The 21,555-nt window shown below is 32.9% G+C and overlaps 1 protein-coding gene across 4 annotated transcripts in view; it reads left to right on the plus strand.

Moving 5' to 3' along the window:
* LOC118203795 (serine/threonine-protein kinase Nek8-like) overlaps positions 1-21,555 on the plus strand; it is a 154,665-nt gene that overhangs the window by 82,994 nt on the left and 50,116 nt on the right. For 3 of the 4 annotated variants that reach the window (XM_085816753.1, XM_085816751.1, XM_035376083.2), the window contains 4 exons: positions 2,850-2,947; positions 3,668-3,685; positions 6,925-7,009; positions 18,314-18,471. In XM_085816753.1, coding sequence (XP_085672879.1) covers positions 2,850-2,947; positions 3,668-3,685; positions 6,925-7,009; positions 18,314-18,471 — 359 coding nt within the window. The remainder of the gene's footprint in view (positions 1-2,849; positions 2,948-3,667; positions 3,686-6,924; positions 7,010-18,313; positions 18,472-21,555) is intronic. The other variant, XM_085816752.1, reaches the window with a different exon arrangement.

Genomic DNA, 21,555 nt, shown 5'->3' on the forward strand with positions numbered 1-21,555 from the left:
GTTCTCTTATGAGTTATTCTAGGGGTTATGTATCCTTCTTTATCTGTTGTGTTTTTCCTTTTGATTCTAGATTTTTGACTAACAGTAATATCAGATTGACTTGTTTCCTGTGTTGGATTGTTTAGGGTTCCTTTTTGTTTCATTTCATTAATGTATAATTCTAAGATTTGTTTATCCTTTTCCATAGCATTGACGTGAGCTAAGTGAACTTCAGTCGCATTATTTGTATTAAATGAATTTTGATAAGCATGAAACTCAGAAAGCATAAGTTGCTTAAGTGTTTCTAAGTTATCGCTGGTAACTTCCAGATTTCTGTGATTACACACAGATTTGATACGGTTTTCGATCCCCACCTTGTCCACGATATGCATGAATCCTAACTTTTATCCTAATGGCAATAAGAATAATGAAAACATACTTATCATGAACATCAAGAGAGGACAGCAACTCAGGATCAGCTTCAGCAGTGAGAGCAATGTCTTTTTCCCTTTCTTTACAAAATCGCAGGAATAAAGCAACGCCGTAGGCAGAAAGAACAATTTCTCTAATCATCAACAGCAACAACCATTCGACGTATTATAACTCAGAATGCACAAAATTTATGAGTTTTGAGGATGGTGGCATGAACTGCTAATTATAGAGGTCGCAAATAATTTATACCTTTGCTGTTCTTAAAAATTCACTTTTTTTAATTGTTTTTAATAACAAATAAAATATATTTGCTAAACTAACCCTCACTGCCATATGTTTCCATAAAAAAGTATAATTCAAGAATGACAGTAATTTTTATATTTCATTAGTGGGAGGAGCTAAACGATTTTTCAAGGAAGAAATGTAATGCGATGTGATGAGCAAAATAGTAATGCAACGTAAAGATATTAGAAATTTGAAAGCATTTGGAAGAGCGAGATTGGAAAATTAATATCATTAAGTAAACAAGAAAAATTATTAATGATGTGAAAGTTGATTAAATAACAGAATCTTTACGGATAATTTTTGAAGATCCCATATTATAATGTAATTAAGTGACTGCTGTACTCATCTAAAAAAATTCTTTTTCCTTTCGAAATTTAATTCATATTCCCTGACGAGAAATTTCAGCGCTTTTTCAATTTGGCCAATATACACTAAGCAGCACGATACATATCAAACAATGCTAAATTAACGCAATAAATTAAAAGCACGTATGAGATCTTCAAGAATCGAAAATTGAATTTTACTGATAGGTGAAAAAAATAACTTAGATATTGAACTTATGGAGAAGTCGAGATATTTTGTAATTGATTGTAAATTTAAATAATTATTGGGTACGCGTCAGCTAAACATCACTGTCGGCTTATTGTCCTCTTGACAGAACTGTCCCGTAGCTAAATGCCCTGACGGCGAAGTCTGTGTGTTGGCTAAATGTCCTGTCGTCTAACTGTCCGTGTCGGCTAAATGACCTGTCGGCTAAGTGTCCTTGTCGGCTAAGTGTCCTCTTCGGCTAAATGTCCTGTCAGCTAACTGTCCGTGTCGGCTAAATGTCCTGTCGGTTAACTGTCCGTGTCGGCTAAATGTCCTGTCGGCTAACTGTCCGTGTCGGCTAAATGACCTGTCGGTTGTGCTTGTCGGCTAGATGTCCTGTCGGCTAAGTGTCCGTGTCGGCTAAATATCCTGTCGGCTAACTGGTGTCGGTTAAGTGTCCCGTCGGCTAAGTGTCACGGACCCTTTAATAAATAAAGGTAACACACAAAACCTAAACGTTTTCAGATTTTTTTATTATTATTTTTTTTTCTTATAGTTATTATTTTAATATGCGGAGATACTGAACTGAAATAAATTTCAAACGCAGTAGAATAGACAGTACCTCCCAGACTTATGTCTAGTCTGAATGAAGGAATTTCTGAATATGGCAATCCACCGACTCTGTTGTATAAATACGGATGCAAGTCAAAAATTATCTACCCTTTTATCATAACTTTTCTTACATTGCGGACTAATGCTGTGAAAGTTTGTTCTGAATTCTTCCATTTTTCTTCCTCCTGTTACAGATATATCATGGCTGCTCCATTAGAAGTTTACACCAAAGAGGAACAACGAGCAGTGATCCGATTCCTCTGGTCGGAGGGTGTCAAAGGGTCAGACTATCATCGCAATATGGGAGAAGTGCACTATCACGTAAAACTGTGTTTTGAGAAAGCGTTGGCAGACCCTAACGCGAGTGAGCTTGTGTTCTGCAGTAAGGTTTCTTGATACCCACCGTGCACAGACTTTATGAAAACCGAGCTCGTCGTGGATGATATGATGGGCGGAGCCATGACTGATGTTCAATTCAGATGCTACCTCATCGACAGTGATTCGCGTATTCATGTCTGACCCTCCGATCAGAGGAATCGGATCACTGCTCGTTGTTCCTCTTTGGTGCAAACTTCTAATGGAGCAGCCATGATATATCTGCAACAGAAGAAAGAAAAATGGAGGAATTAAGATCAAACATTCGCAGCATTACCACAACAGTATAACAATAAAATATGCGAGGACAGAAAACAAAGTGCGCAATGTAAAAAAAGTTATGACAAAGTGTAGCTAATTTTTGACTTGCCTACGTAAATTATTGTATTTTCCGCATAAACTGCGCATTTAAAATTTCACCGGTAAGGATTCAAGTATTTTTTACTGAAACTTAATTTTTTTTTCTGATTTTTCAGAATTCAATGATAGAAGTTTTAATTAAATTATGGAAAATGTAATATTTTATAAAATTTCAGTGTGGCTTCTTTAACTCTTTTCACCCTGTGAGCAAAGCTTAATTAGTATTTGAAGAAGCAGGAAAGAGGTGATATTTTAATGTATCGTTTTTCTAATTTTAGTTACTTAGCATGTACGAGGATCCAGTTTCTAAAGTTTATGATGATGCTGAAATTTCCATGGACTTTAGTTACCAAGGACAGCAGGGAACTAGTAAGAGGTGTTTAGAATATATCTGTTATTTTGTGTACTTTATTATTTTAAAATAATTTTTAATGTTAATACAATTGTGAGAAAAACTCTATATATAATGTAAATACATTTCTATAAATATTATAAAACCTTTTAGAGAGGAATCTTTGTGGAATAGATGTTGTCTTAAAAAACATTTGTAAAAACTTATTTTTTTCGTCTTTAAAATTTCTTGCCATAATTCACTCTTAAGATGTACTTTATAACTGTTTATTAATTAAACTGTCCAATAAAAAGTATCTTTTTAAAAACTTAAAGCCACAAAGGTGTAATCTATTTAATTCAACATACATACACATTTAAAATTTTTAAAGTTTGCAAAATCTGAAGCTCATTTGAATAGCAAAAATTTACAAGCATATTGTGCTTGGAAAAGTTTGGCCTGGTGTTATAAATGAATGTTAACTTGCTTTCTAAATCAGTAAAAAAACAATAAAATAAATAAATGCTAGTATTTCAAATTGTAGTTTTTTGTGGCATAACTTATGATTGATTGTTTAAAGTTTCAGTGTATTGTTTTGTATATTATTCTACATATTCTCAAAAAATAATTATGATTTCTGTTTTTGTATTAGTGTAATAGAGAACTGCATTTTAAAATTTACTTTGTGTTACTGTAAATATTCAACGATAAGAATGTTCAGATTTATTTGAGATTTGTCTAAATTCTTTTAAATTTTCTTTTCAGTTCAAGTTCTGAACCCAGGTACGTAAAATTAAATGAAGTTTTATGTTGTTGTGTAGGTATATTTTAGTGATTCTGATGTTTAGTGATGCTGAGAATGAAAATATACTGTGTTTTCGAAATGATTTGTTTATTCGCAGTTTTTGTGAAAGGAAGTATGATAACAAAATATCCACATTAAATGATGTTAAATACCATACTTTAATTACTTTAAGAAATGTTTTACTTTCATCCAAATAATTATCATATATAAAATATTTTCCCCAGGTAATCAGCAGTGTCCGGATCTGAAATACTTGCAGGACATTTTTGGCATTCAAAAGCAAATACTTTTTTGAGTAAGGATATAATTATGGCATTGAAATAAATGCAGGTTACCTTCGTACAATATTATCACTGAATTTCTAAAAAGTGCTGTGCTATGCAAATTCGTATTATACAAGCCAAGAACTAGTACAAAAGCAGAGTACTGGCAGGGTTGAAAAAAAAATAAACTGTCAGTTTGATCAAAAGATTTTCATACTGATATATTTTTTTTTCTTTTTCGTTATTACTTGACTACTCGTTGCAAAGAATTTGTTATTCCCCCCCCCCAAATGGACTAGTCTGGAAACGGGGTTTTCCACTATAACGGCCGTATCACTTTTCAAATTGTCACAGAATATTATCACCTGGTATTATTTTTTAAGAAATTAAATTATGAAGAATCTGCATGTATGTAGGTATGTTCCTCGCAATGTAAAAATACGACGGTACCTAGAGCCATCAAATTTTGAATAACATAGTCCTCCACCCGAACATGTACGCATGAAAGCCCGAACTTTGAATTTCGAATTTTATATTTCATAATTTATAAAACTTTAATGAATTTTTTATTAATAAACTTCTTGATTTGAAAGCAAGCGGTGGTAAAAGTATACAGAGTAAAACATTTTTATCTCCAGTATGCGAGATTGTATATCGAAAATTCTAAAAACATGCTGTTTTCAAATACTTTGTGATTTTGCCGTAGAATTGAATTTTATAAGTGAGAAGAACATGTTGTTTAATAAATAAAGTTAACACTCAAATGTTAATAATAAAAAGACAAAGCAAAATGTTTGCAGGCCATCTTACTAAGAAAAGTGAATATGATGAACTAAGAAAACACTGAAAAAAATAGAAAAATATATGCCAAAACTTAACGCTGCATGGGGAATTCTAAACATATACTGCTTTTAAAATTTTTATAATTTTACTGTTGACTTGTACATGGCGTAAGTGCGAAGAAAATTATGCTTAATAATGAAGCTAAAAAGACAAAAAGAAATGGGTTTGGAGTGAGTGCAACGGAAGACTGGTAGATTGCGAGCTCAGCGAGAGCGTAAAACACCTTAACAAATCCTTTTGGGCGATCGTTAAATCTGAACACTTTCAGATTAAAAAATTTTTTCTTTAACATTTCTCTTCCCCACATCTGTTTTGTTAGTGTTCAATTTCAGCTTATATATCTCTATGAATTTCATTGTATGGAGCTCATAATGAATGCAAATAAATTTGATACTTTTATTACTTCAAATAAGATATCTTATAAATTCACTGTTTGGAGCTCACAGTCAAGGACAATGCATGAAATTCTCTGCTAAAATTTGTACTTCTTTCAATGGGAAGATTTTCATTTATAACTATAACTCTAGCTGTTCAACTAAGTCTGGGCCTTATGCTTCCTAGGTTAATGGGTTTAACATCATCATTTCCATCTATTCTACGATCCTTTAAATTCATTTGGCTTATCCCAGATGCAAATGTGCTTCATCAGCCTTTTCTAATACTTCTGGAATACTTCTCTGACACTAACATCATCAAAGCCTTTCTGAAGAAAAAGATCTTAACGGGTACTAGCATTGAATGCATTCTTTTTTTGTAGGCTTGATTAGATTTACATTTTGAACTGATTCTGGCCATAAATTGTTTAAACAAATATAGCAAGAATTTAATGCTGATGGTTTTATTTAACACCTAAAAAACTGCTTTGGGGTATTTGTTGTTTTCAATAAGGAAATTTTATCTTCTGATAAAATAGAGTATTATCATTTGAGGGAAATATTTATTATGAGCTTTATTCATGAGTAGGCTAGTAAAATAAACACAGCTGAGTATTTTCTTTATTTTAAAGGTGTACAAGTCTCCATGTGGCATTAATTTACAATGAAATAATATTATAGAATTCCCCCCCTTACCATTTGGCTCTGCTATTTTGAACAGCTCATTGTAGGTATAAGATTGTATGTTCTTTATATTTAATTTCTTGGGAACTAATTTTTAAATTACAAACCTATTTAAACTGTTTAGCTTGAAATTGTTTCTTACGGTAAACTGAAATATGCAGATCAAGATCAGAATGCGGTTTCTTTTTAATCTAATATAATCTCTAAAATTTTGAAAAATTAGTACTGTACTGTGAAATTTTTAGATTGCAGTTTTCTTCTTTAATTTTCTTGTCTTTTTAAGTTTCTTCATGGCAATGATACCTCATAATTATATAGTTTTTAATATGTTGGATGTTAAAGTATCAGTGGCCAGGTCATATATTCTTCATAACATCAGCTTTCTTGGTATTCAGTCAAATTGCGTGAGGACATAACAGTATTTTAGGAATGCCATGTTACAGAGGGTCTGTTTGTATGGATACATCTGTGTTTTGTGTATAAAAATATCGTTGTCTTATGTCTGACATATTTAAATAAATATTTAATGGGGATTTATAAACATAATTTTGTGGGGAGGGGTTGTCGAGGGACTTTCTTCTAAATTTGTAATTAAAATTATTCCTCAAACGTATATTTTTAGGCATTGATTAATATGCATATCATTTATGGCATTTAATTATTTACATAAGTTCTTATATAAATTTTAAACAGAGTCCATTTGTGTTGTGCATTATTCTGTTAGTTGTTGATATGGAGTTTGTCTTATTTATTATGATTATATTATAGTAAAAGAGTTTTTCTCAAGCTTATGTCAAATTTTTTACAGAGTCACTGCATTTTCAGTTCCCAAAAATTTTTGCATTTTGCATATATGTAAGATCTATTATTATTATAAATTGTAAGGTAATATTTTATTTATATGTATCCATGACATGTAATTTTTGTCTAGATTCTTTTTTTGTGTGTTTTTAATAATACTACTTCATAAATTAAATTACTTTCTAAACTTTAAATAACTCTTGATTGTAAAATAAAAGGTATCATCAATAAAATATGATTTTTCTTGCTTAGATCTGTTCTGTACGATGTTAAAATGCATCAAGCTGATATATCATTGGCACCTGTTCCACTTCCTCCCCGCAGCAAAATTAAAGAGGTAACTTCCAGAAATAATTTTAATATTTTGTTATTTTTATTATGATTTGATATTTTTACTTTACTTAAAATAGAGGGTTGAAATCTTCATATTAATTTTTATGTAGAATGCAAGAAATCAAGAAAGAAAATTATGGAGTAATTGGAGCTTGCAATTCAATAGCTATTACTATTTTTAAAAATCTGTTTTTATGTGAAGATAATATGGAGTCAGTAATCTACTGGCTGAGATGAAATGTTGTAAGAAAATATTTCTTTATGTCAGCTTCTCTGGCTGATGTAAAAAAAAAAAAAAATTTGCCCACATAACATCTCATGAGTTTAAATTTGTTGTAGTTTTCAAACTAAATGGGTTGGAACTTAGACAGGCTTTCTTGCAATGTATCATTAAGTCATATGAGACATTGGAGAGATTTTACGAGCTAAAATTGAAATACCAATTGAATGAGTCTTATTATTGTAGATCATAATGAAAATCAAAAGTTCAACAGAGCCCCAACATTGTAAAGGTTGTGATGATTGTAATGCATGTGTGTGGTTGCATAATTCTAATTCATATCATACCCAAAGATAGGCCATCAATGCTAGATCGCTATTCATTTTTGGAACATCACCCATTGCAAAAGAAGTGGTAACAATTTCTACAAAATCCTCCCATCATTTGCAGGACAATACTCAGGAACCTGTAGTGTAGTCTGCAGCTAGTTTATTTGCTTAACCAGGCTGACAAGTGCTCTACCAGCCATCATATTCTCTATATTAAAGTTCTTGTAACCTTTTTTTAAGTTTTAAGATGAAGAAAATACTTAATGGTATTGATTTCTAAATTGTTTCAGAGATTGGTTGGGTAATAGATCACTTCATTTTAACTCTCAACAGAGTAGGCATTTCCTTGACTATACTGTAATTTCTACATTGCTGCTACTGGATTGGGCTTTTATTGTCTTTTGATGTAGTCACCATAATCCTGATGACTACACCAAAAGGCAAAAAGAAGTTTCATAGAAGCATCTCTTTTGTACAAATTTCAGGACGCTATGTAGAAACAAGGTACCCTTGTGTGGATGTTATGTTTCTGCACCACCATAAATATATAGTAATTTCCAAATTAAAAAAAAAATTATTCCAGCAAAACTTTTTTTTTTTTTTTTTTTTTTTTTTTTTTTTTTTTTTTTTTTTTTAATATTACACAACATATACCCATGTACACATACAAAAGTCATTTTCTCTGTAAAATTCTAAAAAAAGTAAATTTCTAATTTCATTTCTAAAAAAGCGATTTCCTTAATTTTGATAAAAATTACAAAATATCTTAGACTATTTTATAACAATGTACTATTCATTACATTTTTATTCTCCTAGCTTGAACTGCTACAAAATTCTTAATCAGATATTTTAAAAGACCTTAGTAAATCTGAAGTATTCATTAAAATATTTTATCGATATTGTCAGATTAGTAAAATTTTCTTTTAACTTTGTTGATTTCAAATTATTTTTTTTATTAATTTTAGCTTTTAAAACCTTTTTTTGCTCAGTACTACTGATACAGGTAAGGTTAAACAAATAACAGTGCTATGGCAATATTAGAAACGTATTTTCATATATGTTCAGGGGATGATATTCCAAAACAACCTTGATGATAGTATTTCCGATTTAGCTCAAATCGAAAATAGCTTTTAATCATCATTCCGTTATTAGCTTTCGTTTTCCTTCGCATAAACGTGTTGGAAGATGAGTTTAGAACACTTCATCCTCCTTTTCTTGTATCAAAATAATCACATTGGTTCGCATTAGCCTTTCTTTGCATTTGACTCTTCTTAAACATCAATTTCTGGTAGCCTTTTTTTTCCCGTTTTTCTTTTGTTAGCTTGTCACACTATACTGTACTAGTTACGTTAGGAGTTCTTTTAACAAGGTGTTAAATGGGATATGAGGTATAGGAAAATGGGAGAAAAGGCAAAAAGTCCAGTTTATAATGATAGGTCTTTTGGATTAAACATTTATTATTTTACAAATGCCAAACGTTAGTGCTTAAGCCTTTAGTTCACGGGCTCTTCAATACTTTTTAACAATGTCCTCATACCGAGAAAATGCAATGCAATTATTTAAATGTTCAAAAAATCATAGGCTGATTGGAGTCACACAAAACACAGTTTGAGGAATCCACCACTCCAATTCTGTAGAGGTAGTCTCACAAACAGTCATGTCCAATCAGACGTCTACATAGAGCTACTGCTGTGTTTCTTGAAAACTAGGCATAAAAGTTGTCTCTTTTTCCAGAATCCTCCATCTCTTATCCATAGCACGTTGAATCATATTCTGTTTAAAAATTTTCTTAAGGGTCAGATTATAGGGTGTTTCTCCCGCTTTTTAGCGAGCCTTCGTGGTGTAGTGGTCTGCACGCTCAACGCGTAATTGAGAGGTCCGCGGTTCGATTAACGGCGAAGGCGTTTGCTCATTTTTCAAGTCTCGTGCTTCCAAAAAAAAAAAAAAAAAAATTACCTAATGCCTCTACAAGGTTCACAAACAATTTAGTCGTATGAAAAGAAAGCGGTCAATTAATACGTTGCATCATCTAAGTTCCTTTCTTAGCCAACAGATGAAGCAAAAATGAAGTCTAGAGACATAAAATGAGTTATTCTAGAATAAGTCGGGAAAAATTGCCAGCCATTCCGACGATATTCGGGTAAAATGAAAATGATAGAAGCGTGTAAAGTGACGGTCAAAAGCTTCCGCTAAAATAATACAAAATAAAACTAAAATAAAAAGGAATTAAATGATATTTCTTTCGTATATGATCATATACCAACAAGATAAATCACCGCGAAAAAAGTGTTAGGCCTTAGAAAGCACTAAGTTTACATTCTGTTATTTATAGAAGGGGGTGTAAAAATACAGACTGATTATAAATAAAATGAGGGAATATCTCCTGATCGGACTCAATTGGGAGTAAAATTGCAGAATCCTTCTTTCTATAAAGCTGAAATGAGAGTGAAACTGTAAGGTCAAAATTAGAGTACATTAAAAATCATGAAATGTACGAAGCAAATTAAAAAGTACATCTAAAATTAAATGAAAATAATGTGTGTGGTCAGAAAATATAGGAATTATGTTAGCATTAAGAGTATTTGGAAATTGTGAAGATTAAAATGTATGAAAGAAATTCAACATTAAATAAAAGTCATGTATAAGGTGTGAAACTGTAATAAATTAGTTAAAATTGAGAATATGTTAAAGACTGCGAGCATTATAAAGAAGGAAAGTTAAAAATAACATCTAAAATTAAGTATAGGATAGGTATATGAACAGAAAATATAAGAGATAAATTGAATTCAAAGAATGTTGGTTAAAAAGGAGGGGAAAAGTTCTGTGTGAAATGAAATAAACAATAAAAATTAGTAATGTATTTAAGATTATGGAAAATAAATGTGTGATTATTAATAAAAAAATCTGATGTGTACACCACATGACTTTCTTGTACAGAATATTAAATTATACGCGTTTTTCTTTGCATTTCATTTAAACTTAGCGCATGAAACCAGAATAGAAATTCACTATATTTATTTACCATAGCGGCCCTAGGTTCACTTAACAGCGTTACATCTCATTCATTTTATAACTCAGAATGAAAAAAAAAAAAAAAAAAAAAAAAAAAAAAAAAAAAAAAAAAAAGATTATCATCTGAAGAATTGTTCTATTCAAATACTATAATAAATCTTAAGCCATGTATAAAAGAAATTAAACAAATACGAAATAAGCAGTTTTTCACAGACGATTCAGCGCTGCTTACCTAATGCGCATGCTCTACTCTTAAACATTTTGCTCTGTCCGAAACAGACTGGCGACAGTATTTTCTACTAACATGAAACATTTCCTCGAATTTCATTAGACATGTATTTCTCATTCAATTAATTCAGTTCTCACTTCGCGGCAAGGCAAAAGTAATAATAAAAATACAAAATATCTTCATTAAAAATTTAAAGATATATAAAAACACAAAACACCAAATACAGTTAAAAATATTTTAAAAAAAATTACAATTAAAATTACAGTTTCTACGCAAAAACAAGTAATTCGGCCAGCGGGCAAGAAGGCAGATTTTTCGGTCCACAAAACTGAAAGTTTAGTTATTGGTGTCACGCGGCAAAAAGATACTGAAGACGTAGAAACTGATTTAATTTGTTGTGGACGCTATGCTGAGTCAATATATGGATAATTTAATAACTTAAATGATAATTCCAGAATGGATTAAGCATAATTTAATTCGCAATAATAAAAGAAGACGGTACTTTATTGTTGCGAAACTTAGTTTCTCTAGATTGGCAACAAATCTACTGTTCTGCTGTTTCAAAAGTAAACAAATATGACTGCTATGGTAAAAAAAAATTAGGCTTAGCCGCACTTAAACAACTTTAATTATACAACTGAAACATGCAGGTTAATTAAAGGCATAAGAACAACATAATTCAATAATTTTTAAAGCAAAAAAAAAGGGGCAATTTACAAACATATAAGAATAAAGAAACTGAGCTGAGCCGAGTAACAGAGGGTATATATACAGTGGTGGCCAAAATTGTGGACACTTTTGGAAATTTTTATGTTTTTGAACTTTGTATGCTTATAGAAAATGTTACGTTTCGCAAAATGCAAATTTGTATATATCATTTTAAAGAGAATTTATTACTGAATTCAATACAAAACACAAAATTCAATTTTTTGCAATACAAAAAAATGTATTTTAATATAAATAAAAAACACAGTTATGAAGTGGTTTGTAATGTCTAGCTTTCCTGGTCAATCACTGTTCTTGTTCTGAGAACCAATCAAATGTTAGTAACTGCCAGTAGAAGCTGACATCATGTTTACACTTGAAACAATTTATTATTTTGCTTTGTTCTGTAGAAGGAGGACCTGTTTATTATACACTGCAATTACAAGTAGGAATTTTTGTAAAAATTTTTAATATTTAGTCAAGAAGCAATGACATCAAATAAAAGAGTAGATTGGACACTTAGAAAGAGATGTAATATTATTGTGTTACGAGAAAGTGGTCTTTCCTATGCTGAAATTGCAAGACAGGTGGGTGGTTCAGTGACTACATCTGGAGTCCGAAAGTTTTGTTTACGATATCAGGAGACAAATTTAATAAAAAACAAAGAAGGAAAAGGCCGAAAAAGGTGCACCACATCTATTGATGACAGAAGAATAAAAAGACTATGTCTCCAAGATAGAAAAATGTCATCAGCGGCCATCAGAAGTGATCTGACTGATGCTGGTGTTTCTGTCAGTTCAAGAACAATCAGGAGAAGATTAACAGATGTTGGACTGAGAGGTAGAATTCCACGAAAAAAGCCTTATCTTAATTTTCAGCAACGAAAAAAAAAAAAAAAAAAAAAAAAAAAAGACTACAGTGGGCAAAGGAACACATTAATTGGACAGATGATCAGTGGTCACAAGTTATATGGAGTGATGAAACGATGAAACTAAGATATCGTTATTCGGTAGTGATGGGCAGTGGCGTAAATAAGGGTATGCAAAGAATGCCGTCGCATAGGGGCCCGAAGGCTTAGAGGGCCCTTGAATGCCCTGCTGAACTACATTTATATGTTTAAAATTAAAAGACAATGGATTCTTTTATAAATACTATATATATAATAGAATCCGTCTTCTTTTAAATTTCCAGGGGCCCTCTGCGTCATATGACATAGTTAGGGGGTCTTCGAAGCAGATTAAAAAAAGCTGAATTCAGCGTTACATACACCAAAACTTCAACTGAATACGAAGCAGAAAAGATATGCTTTTATTTTGATCCTCCCAAAGGAGAGCTTTCGCCGCCCAACCAGTATATAGTAGTATAGTGGTTAAGTTTGGTTTGGTTTATTAGATGACGGCAAATTCTCGAGGGCTATCTGCCTTAAGAGAGGGATGCCTTCGTGGAGGACGTTTTAAGGGAAACTGACTCGTATACACGTTACACATGGGGAAACCACGAAAACACCCATGCAGCCAGCCCGTTCACGGGATTCGAACCTCGGACCGAACTACCAGTGTTCAGCGACGTTACCGCTCGGCCGCTGTTGGGCGTATAGTGGTTAGAGTCGCTGACGCGAAAACTGTCAAATGACACTATATCAAATTTTAAAAGAAACATAGTTTTCGACAAATAACGAAATTTACTTGGGAAATTACTTGGGGAAGTTTTCTAGTCGTTATGAAAAAATAAATTAGAAGAAATTTGACTCCCGTACGAGAAAACCCATATTATATTATAGATTTTGTAATATAGGTTTTGTATCGACAGGATATTTAATTAAAAATGCAATTTTTGATGTCATTTTCAACTTTCTTTGAAGGATCGGGTAATTAAGTTAAAATTATTCGAGGAAATAACTTTAAATGAAATGCAGCAAAAAAAATGTGTGTAATTTAATAAACGATACAAAGTCATGTGTCTCCATATCAGATTTTTAACTTATTAAACCTGATCTGATAAAAATCATTATCAAAATGTTGGCTCCTGGAAACCTGGTTTTTTTTTTTTGTGTGTGTGTGTGTGTGTGTGTGTTTTGTGTTTCGTTGGGGCCCTAGAGTTTTAGTTACGCCACTGGTGATGGGCGAAAATATGTAAGACGTAGAATAGGAGAAGAGCTACATCCTGACTGCATTCAAGCAACTGTGAAGTGTTATGATTTGGTCATGCATGTCAGCAGATGGTATTGGTCGCCTTCATGTCATCGATGGGACACTGAATGCCAGAAAATACATTGACACTATTCTAGAACCAAAACTTCTACCTTCCATCAGAGATCTCTTTCCCAACATTATTTTTCAGCAGGATTCTGCTCCTTGCCACACGGCCAAAATATCGAAAGAGTGGTTTCGTACAAAGGGCATTAAATTGTTGTCATGGCCAGGAAACAGTTCTGACCTCAATCCTATCGAAAATTTGTGGCACCGTTTGAAAACTCTTGTCCGAATGAGGCGCCCATCAAAAGGGAACTAATTGAGGCTATAATTGTTTTCTGGCATCATGTAATAACGAAAGAAGAGCTTAAAACTCTTGTCAGTTCAATGAAACGTTCGATGTGAAGCTGTAATCAAAAATAAAGGGTACGCTACTAAGTACTGATAACTCACTGCAATCATCACTATCTAATGTATATCGATAACTTATCGTTTAACTTTTTTTTGTATTGCAAATAATTGAATTTTGTGTTTTGTAATGAATTCAGTAATAAATTCTCTTTAAAATGATATATACAAGTTTGCATTTTGTGAAACGTAACGTTTTCTATAAGCATACAAAGTTCAAAAACATAAAAATTTCCAAAAGTGTCCACAATTTTGGCCACCACTGTATATATATAAATATATATGCATATCAAATGTTGTATGATCTTAAATTCACTTAGTACGAAATCAAGTTATTCTACTACTTGCGCAATTGCTGCAAAGTAAGTTAATAATAATGTATTTACTAAAGAAATATTGATTATAATATCTCCTAAGATTAATTTTAGTAGAACTATCTTAAAATAGTGAATCCATAGTTAGTAAGTTCAATTCCGAAAATTGTTTTAAAGTACTTAAATATACTTTTCGTGCGGCCGATTGCAACCAAAAACGGAGGTACACAAGTACATGTTATAACACATACAAAATTTCAACGTTTTGAGGTTATTCGTTTTTGAGTTATGCGAAATACATACATACGTACGTACGTAGAGAAGCCACAAAAAAATATCTTCTGAATCTATTCAGTTTTATAATTCGTTTGGGGAAAAAGAGTCCTTTATTCTGTCCTTGAGTACAGATGTCACACAAAAACATCGTTAAATCGCATTCGATAGCGGTCAAAATGTATATTTTCGTTGAAATATGGTATCCGAAACTTTTGTCGATTACATTACTTCCTTTTTACTTCGTACTAGGAAGTAATATAATAAATAGTTCACAGTTGATTAAAAAGGATGAAAACATTCTATGTAAAATGAAATACACTCATGTCCATAAATTAAGGATAATTTGGAGTCACGCGGAAATCGAACTCTAAAATAAATATATCACCTGTAAAATCACTATACACATCTTCAAGAATCATATGCAAATTTCAGGAAGGAACCAGATGACACCGATGGTACGTCACAATGATGAGAGAGTAAGAGAGTGATATATAAGGAATACAGGCAAAGAAGTAAAATTGTTACTTTCCCACCTAGTGCCCACCTGTAAATAATGTACCCAATGTGTTTATTAGCATTCTTAATTTTGTATCTTACTCATTTATTGTACTGTGTATTTCTTAAATTCACTAGTTTTATTCACATTCTACACTCATTTTATGACTCCCACTTAGTCACGCCTTTACCGGGCCGGTTACTTGATAGTGAGCTCTTGCGTTGCTAGTCTTCCTATTCTTTTTCCGTCTTTCTCCTCCTTACTGCGGACATTATGTGAACATAGTTCTATGTTATTGTGCCCATCCGGCATAAATTTGATTGAGCCAGATAAACTACTGATCTCAGTGGTATTCTGGCTATAAGTTATCAGCCAGTCAGTCAGTCAAGTAAAATTGTTCGCAGGCGCTTTCTAAGCATTTCAATGCAATAACCTAATAGTTATGACACAAAGGACGCATTTGGATGATTTTTTACGTGGTAGAATTATCGGCCGTCTGGAATGTGGGCGTATCCAACTGGAAGTATCAGACGAACTTGGAATTGCCCAGAGTGTCATCTCCAGGCTTTGGCAACGATTCCAAGATGATGGTAATGTGAGTAGACGTTACAGCACAGATCGCCCCAGAGTTACAACGCCGAATGAGGACCGGTATTTGGCAGTTACTGTCAAAAGAAGCAGGCGGAGCACAGCCTCAGACCTGTCTCGTCAGCTCTCTTCAGCCATTGGTACGACAATTTTAAGGCAGACCGTGTAGAGACGCTTAGGGCAGATTGGTCTATATGCTCGTAGACCTGTCAGATGCGTTCTACTTACTGCAATTCACTGTCGCCTGCGGTTAGCCTGGAGTAGAGAGCATGCATTGTGGACACCGCAACAGTGGGCTTGTCTGATGTTTTCCGACGAGTCCGGGTTTAGCTTGCAGTCTGATTCTAGCCGGACTTTCATATGGAGAGCTCCAGGTACCCGTTACCACGAAGAAAACATCATTGAACTACACCGTTACGCTGGTGCAGGAGTGCTCGTTTGGGGTGGAATTATTCTGGGTTTCAGAACTGACCTGCGTATTCAAATTGGAACCATGGCAAGCCAAATCTATCGGGACGTCCTTCTGGAACAACATGTACGTTTGTTTCGGGGCGCCATGTGCGCCTAATTTGTGTTTATGGATGACAACGCCCGTCCTCACCGTGCAAACATCGTAAGCGAATGCCTTCAATCGGAGGATATCACCCGTATGGACTGGCCCACCATTCTCACCGGACATGAATACAGTAGAGCACGTGTGGGACATGCTTGGCCGACGAGTTGCAGCCCGTCAACCTCCTCCTACATGTCTACCGGAACTTCGGAGAACATTGCTTTTTGAGTGGTGTAATATCCCCCAAGATCAGATCGATACTTTGATACTCAGCATGCCTAGGCGTTGTACGGACTGTATTACATCGTCTGGGAGACATACAATGTATTAACAATTATACCAACCATGTAATATTGGTTTTTTGTAAATAGGTGTTTTTTGTAATTTGCTCCAGGGAGAAAAAATCGGTAATTTTTTTTAATAATATCAAACATATAGCATCTTTTTTTTGCTCTTTACCTTTTGTTTAATAAATAAGCTTTACAAATAAGTCAAATTTGTTTTGCTTCTAACTCTTCCTTTGCCTGATTTTGCATTATCCTTAATTTATGGACATGGGTGTATAAGCGATAACGGTACGGCGTTTACCTCTAAAGACTTTTAAGATTATTGTAGTCAAGAGAAGATCCAGCACATATTTACAACTACAGGCGTTCCTAGAGGAAATGGACAAGTGGAAAAAATTCATCTCACTCTGATTCCAGTCCTATGCAAATTATCCATAGATGATCCAACCAAGTGGTAAAAATATGTTGGAAATGTACAAAGGATCTTAAACAGCACTAAGAGCAGAAGCACAAAGAGTTCTCCATTTGAGCTTCTCACGGGTGTTAAAATGAGAAATCGAGAAGACTTAAAGATTATGGAATTGATTAATTTACATTTTTCTGAAAATGGAGATCTTATTTATCGAACTTTACAGACTTTGTGTTCTAGAAAGCACTTACATGCTTCACTATTGCCATGCAGCCAATTCGTAATATATTATTTGCATTAATTAAGAATTCGTAGTTTAATAAATTTTTTCTGCGATTACCAGTGTATGATTCTAAGGTAATAAAATTTCATGAATATTAATAACTTATTTTCATATTTTTAGAATGTAACAAAAATTAGAAATTAAAAGATAGTAGAAAAGCACAAAGCAGTAGCATTAGACATTTAAGGAGATGAAAAATCAACCTCATACTATAATTTATTTGTCTCTACCCTGTGGCCGAGTAGTAAAAACCGCTGACTACTGGTAGTTCGTTACTTCGAATCCAAGCAAAGGCGCTGGCTACGTGGTTGGCTTTCCTCATGCGTAACGTGAATACGAGCCAGTTTTCCCTTAAAAAGTCCTCCACGAAGGCATCTCTTTTTAGGCAGTTATCTCTTGCGTGCTTTGCCATATTCCAATGAGCACAACCATATTCTAATTTATTTATTATCCGACCCCTCAATGCAAATTGAATGACACATCAAAAATCGCAAATATATTGATCAATTTTTGTTGTACCGGAGTCAAACATTTTGTATTCTATTTTTTGTAAGGAGTGCTAATTTTTCTGAATATAAGTGTAGAGACATGAAAAGTGTATAAAAAGTTCGATTTGTAAATTTTACAAAATTGATTTCACTAAATTTCAAAGTGCCAAAACAGCAATATTTAAATTATTTAAAATTGTTTGTGATTGGAGTTGTGTGCCTGCGATTAACAGCTTAGAAAACAAAGGCCGAATAATTTGGCTTTGATGGACACGTTATATTTTGGTGAATCGTGAATTTACTTACTTTTTAAATTTTAGATTCTTTTATTAAATTTATCATAGTTTTTTTTATCTTTATTTGTTATAAATTTTTCTTTGCACCAATTTTATTCTTTCAGAGAATCATATTAAATTAAACTGATGAGCTCTTATTTTTCTCTTCATTAAAATAAAGTAATCTATTTAAAATTATTTAAATTTTGTAACTTTGACATGTATTTTCCCCGCTTTCCCCCAGGTTGCTTTGAGTTCTACCCATATGATAGTTTTAACATCTGAACTTTTAGTGTATACGTGGGGTGATGGGAGGAAAGGTCAACTGGGGCATGGAAAATTGGAAACTTGGAGGGAAAAGCCTTTATGTGTGGATGCTTTAAAGGGGAAGAATATTACAAGGTAAAGTTTAATTATGTGTCGTTTCTTTATTTTTATGTCTGTATTCAATACTGCAATTAAAATACAAGAGTATATTGTAAGTAAAACAAAAAATAATTAATATGTAGTACAAAAGTTTTCTTTGTGTAGGATATGATGGAAAATAAATTTCATATGAATTTTTTATTGAGAGCTTAAAACATTAGCAAAACAAGGATGAAAAAGTATACTTTTACATTATTATATAACACTTTTTATAATGATATCTCTGCTGTTGTGGTCAGTAGACACAATATTAATCTCATGCTTACATATTTAAAATTCTAAAATTAAACTTGTTAAGGAAAAGTCCGCAGATTGACAGGGAGTGTTTGTACGTTTTTTGAATGATTTCGGAGCCGTTGAATTAGTGTTTAAAATGTATAGTGTATTTTTTTTTTTCAATGCTCGATCTGATAACCTTTTTCTGGACTATAAATTATGCACTGTGATTTTTATGGAAGAAGGGATTTTTGTAAATTTTCCAAGGGTATTAATTTCCATTCATCCTCTACCACTTTCCCGAGTTCATCCATCGTGGTAGGTTTACGCTTTTGAGCTCTTTTTTAGAGACCAAATGCACAATAGTTCAACACATTGAAAAGATACTGTTACGTGCGTACGATTTCGTAATGGCTTGAATGCACACAGAACCGACAATAGCTTGATAATCCCCCCCCACAAGAAACACTTTACAGTTGTAGAGCTTTTCACAAAAGCACACGTACATCTCTTATCGGTTTCACAGAGCACAATTAGTAGTTACACTTAACTACTAAGAACGTTAAGCACAACGCAGTGCAAAGTACATCTAAAAAACGAAGCTCTCACGGAGATTTCAATACTTTGAAGTCAGTTCTGAACTAACAACTGAGAGCTGATGCTCTCTCTGGTCTTATATAATTTTCCCCCTGCCGCCGATAAATCTCTAGTACCTTCATACCAAAATGTCGCCTGATGGTTGGCAATTTAGTGACTTTTGGCTATTTCTCTCCAAATAAGGCGACAAAAGTTAGTCGCCAAAAACATCACCAGCTTGGCGGTATCTAGCCAATTTAACGAGATAGCCATTTACCTCACTGTTAAATAGACTTGCCCCTATAATCTTGTTTTCCCGGCAGAGCTAAGCTTTCAGATTTTTCATATTACGTTATACAAAACGTAACCAAAATTATTTACATATATACAAAATTCGTAGAAATATATATACAGCACCTGTATTATTTCCCATTTTCCCAAGGAATGCTGTGTTATTTTTCGAAGTATGTTTCTTGCTGAAGTTTCACTCTTTGAAAGATAAAGAAATGAAATTTCTTCCTGAAAATATTGGACGTAAAACTCTCTCTCTTGATAATACCTTGAGTTTATTTTAACATTTTTCCCTCGCTCTTTTTATTTTTTAATTTCCCATTGTAAGAGAATCCTGCGACAGTGATAAATCCTTAACTGTTTTTTTTTTTTTTAACCAGATTTGTATACTTTTTTCTCTTCGTCTTCGATAATAAATAGAATTTTATTGTTGCAGTCATTTAGGTAAACCCATGCTTCATCAAGGGCTAGAATGTATTTCCATTTATCTCCTGTTAAATAGTTTTCATGCAGAGCTGTACAAATTGTTCTGCATTGAACTACATGTCTGTGAAAGGCTGGTGAACATTATTTGTTTAGCTTTTCTAAGTCGTAAATCTTAATTTATTGATGCTGCATATGTAGGTAAAACCCATTCAATTGATTTCTGCGTCGGCAGATTTTTTTTTTTTTAACCAAAGATTTAACTGTATAAGCATTAGAAATAGTATGTACACCCACTCAAAAAATAAATTAATTAATTACAGAAAATAAAATAAATTTTAAAATAAATAAATAAACAAAGGGATAGTTTTACATCTCCCGTTCTAATTGCCCGATTGGCGAAATTCAAATTGCGTTTTTTATATCTCGAAAGCGCGACTTAGTATATATATATTTGATTTATATATAGAGCTGTTCTAACATATATGTTTTGACACAAAATCAAACTTTTTCTGAAACGACAAGGCACATGTTTTCCATATTTCGATTCTACGACTCAAATTTTATAAAATTTGCTGAGAAAATTTCGAAGAAATTCGAAAATTTATCTTGCCGCACTTTTTTCAGTTTTCGAAAAAAAAAATTCACTTCGCGAAACTCTTAATTTACTGTAATCTGCTGCACTTTATCTTTTCTTGTAGTGAACGATTGTAGCTGGAATACTGTTGCAAAGTTCTGTAATAAGGCGTGCTGCTCTCCGTTGTCCCCACGGCTGTGGACTCGGTAGGGAAAATGACCGCCTCCGACTTCCGGAATTTTAAAGACTCTGACTCCAACTCCCTCATATATATATATGTATGTAACCATATAAGCATGGATTAAAGCTTATTTTTTAATATAAAAGAAGTAATAGATGCTAAAGAAAAAAAAAAATTGATGTCATAGCAAATTACTTATATTAATTATCATTTATTATGAAATGGAAAAACTGGCATTAGTAATTTCTGAGAAGCAGTATAGCTTCGGCAAGATCTTCTTTGTTGGAGGGCCATAGATCAGATTTGATAAATTTCAGAGCTGAGAAGAGTCTTTCCACACTAACTTGGGTAGGAGGAAGACCTGTTATTGTTAGAGCTACTTCTTTTAACTTTTCAGGATAGATTTTTATAAGTTCTAAAAGAGGTGTTTTGCTAGCGCAATCATATTTCTCTATTTCTTCAAAGACAATGCAGAAGATTTGTTTCATTTTTATATCTAAAGGCTCTTGGTTCTTTATTTTCATTCGCTTTGCCTTAGCCTTTTTAATATTATCCAAAAATAGTTCTTAAAATCTAATTCATCACTGGAAGAGGATGATTGAGACTCAGTTACAACGTCTGCAGTTTGGTTGTCCTGAATCGAATTCTCTAATTGTTCTGAGAATAATTTCATTCTTAGTGAAAATTCATAGATGGCTTTCTTTACCTTTTTAATTTTGTTCGTCATCCAAGAAAATTTGGTGTTTCAGATCTACATATATTGAACTCAGCAAGATCTGATTGTCTAGCAAACTAG

The sequence above is a fragment of the Stegodyphus dumicola genome, chromosome 5 (assembly GCF_044657685.1).
Source record: "Stegodyphus dumicola isolate Sdum_Otavi_A_Nest chromosome 5, ASM4465768v1".
Lineage (NCBI taxonomy): Eukaryota > Metazoa > Arthropoda > Arachnida > Araneae > Eresidae > Stegodyphus > Stegodyphus dumicola.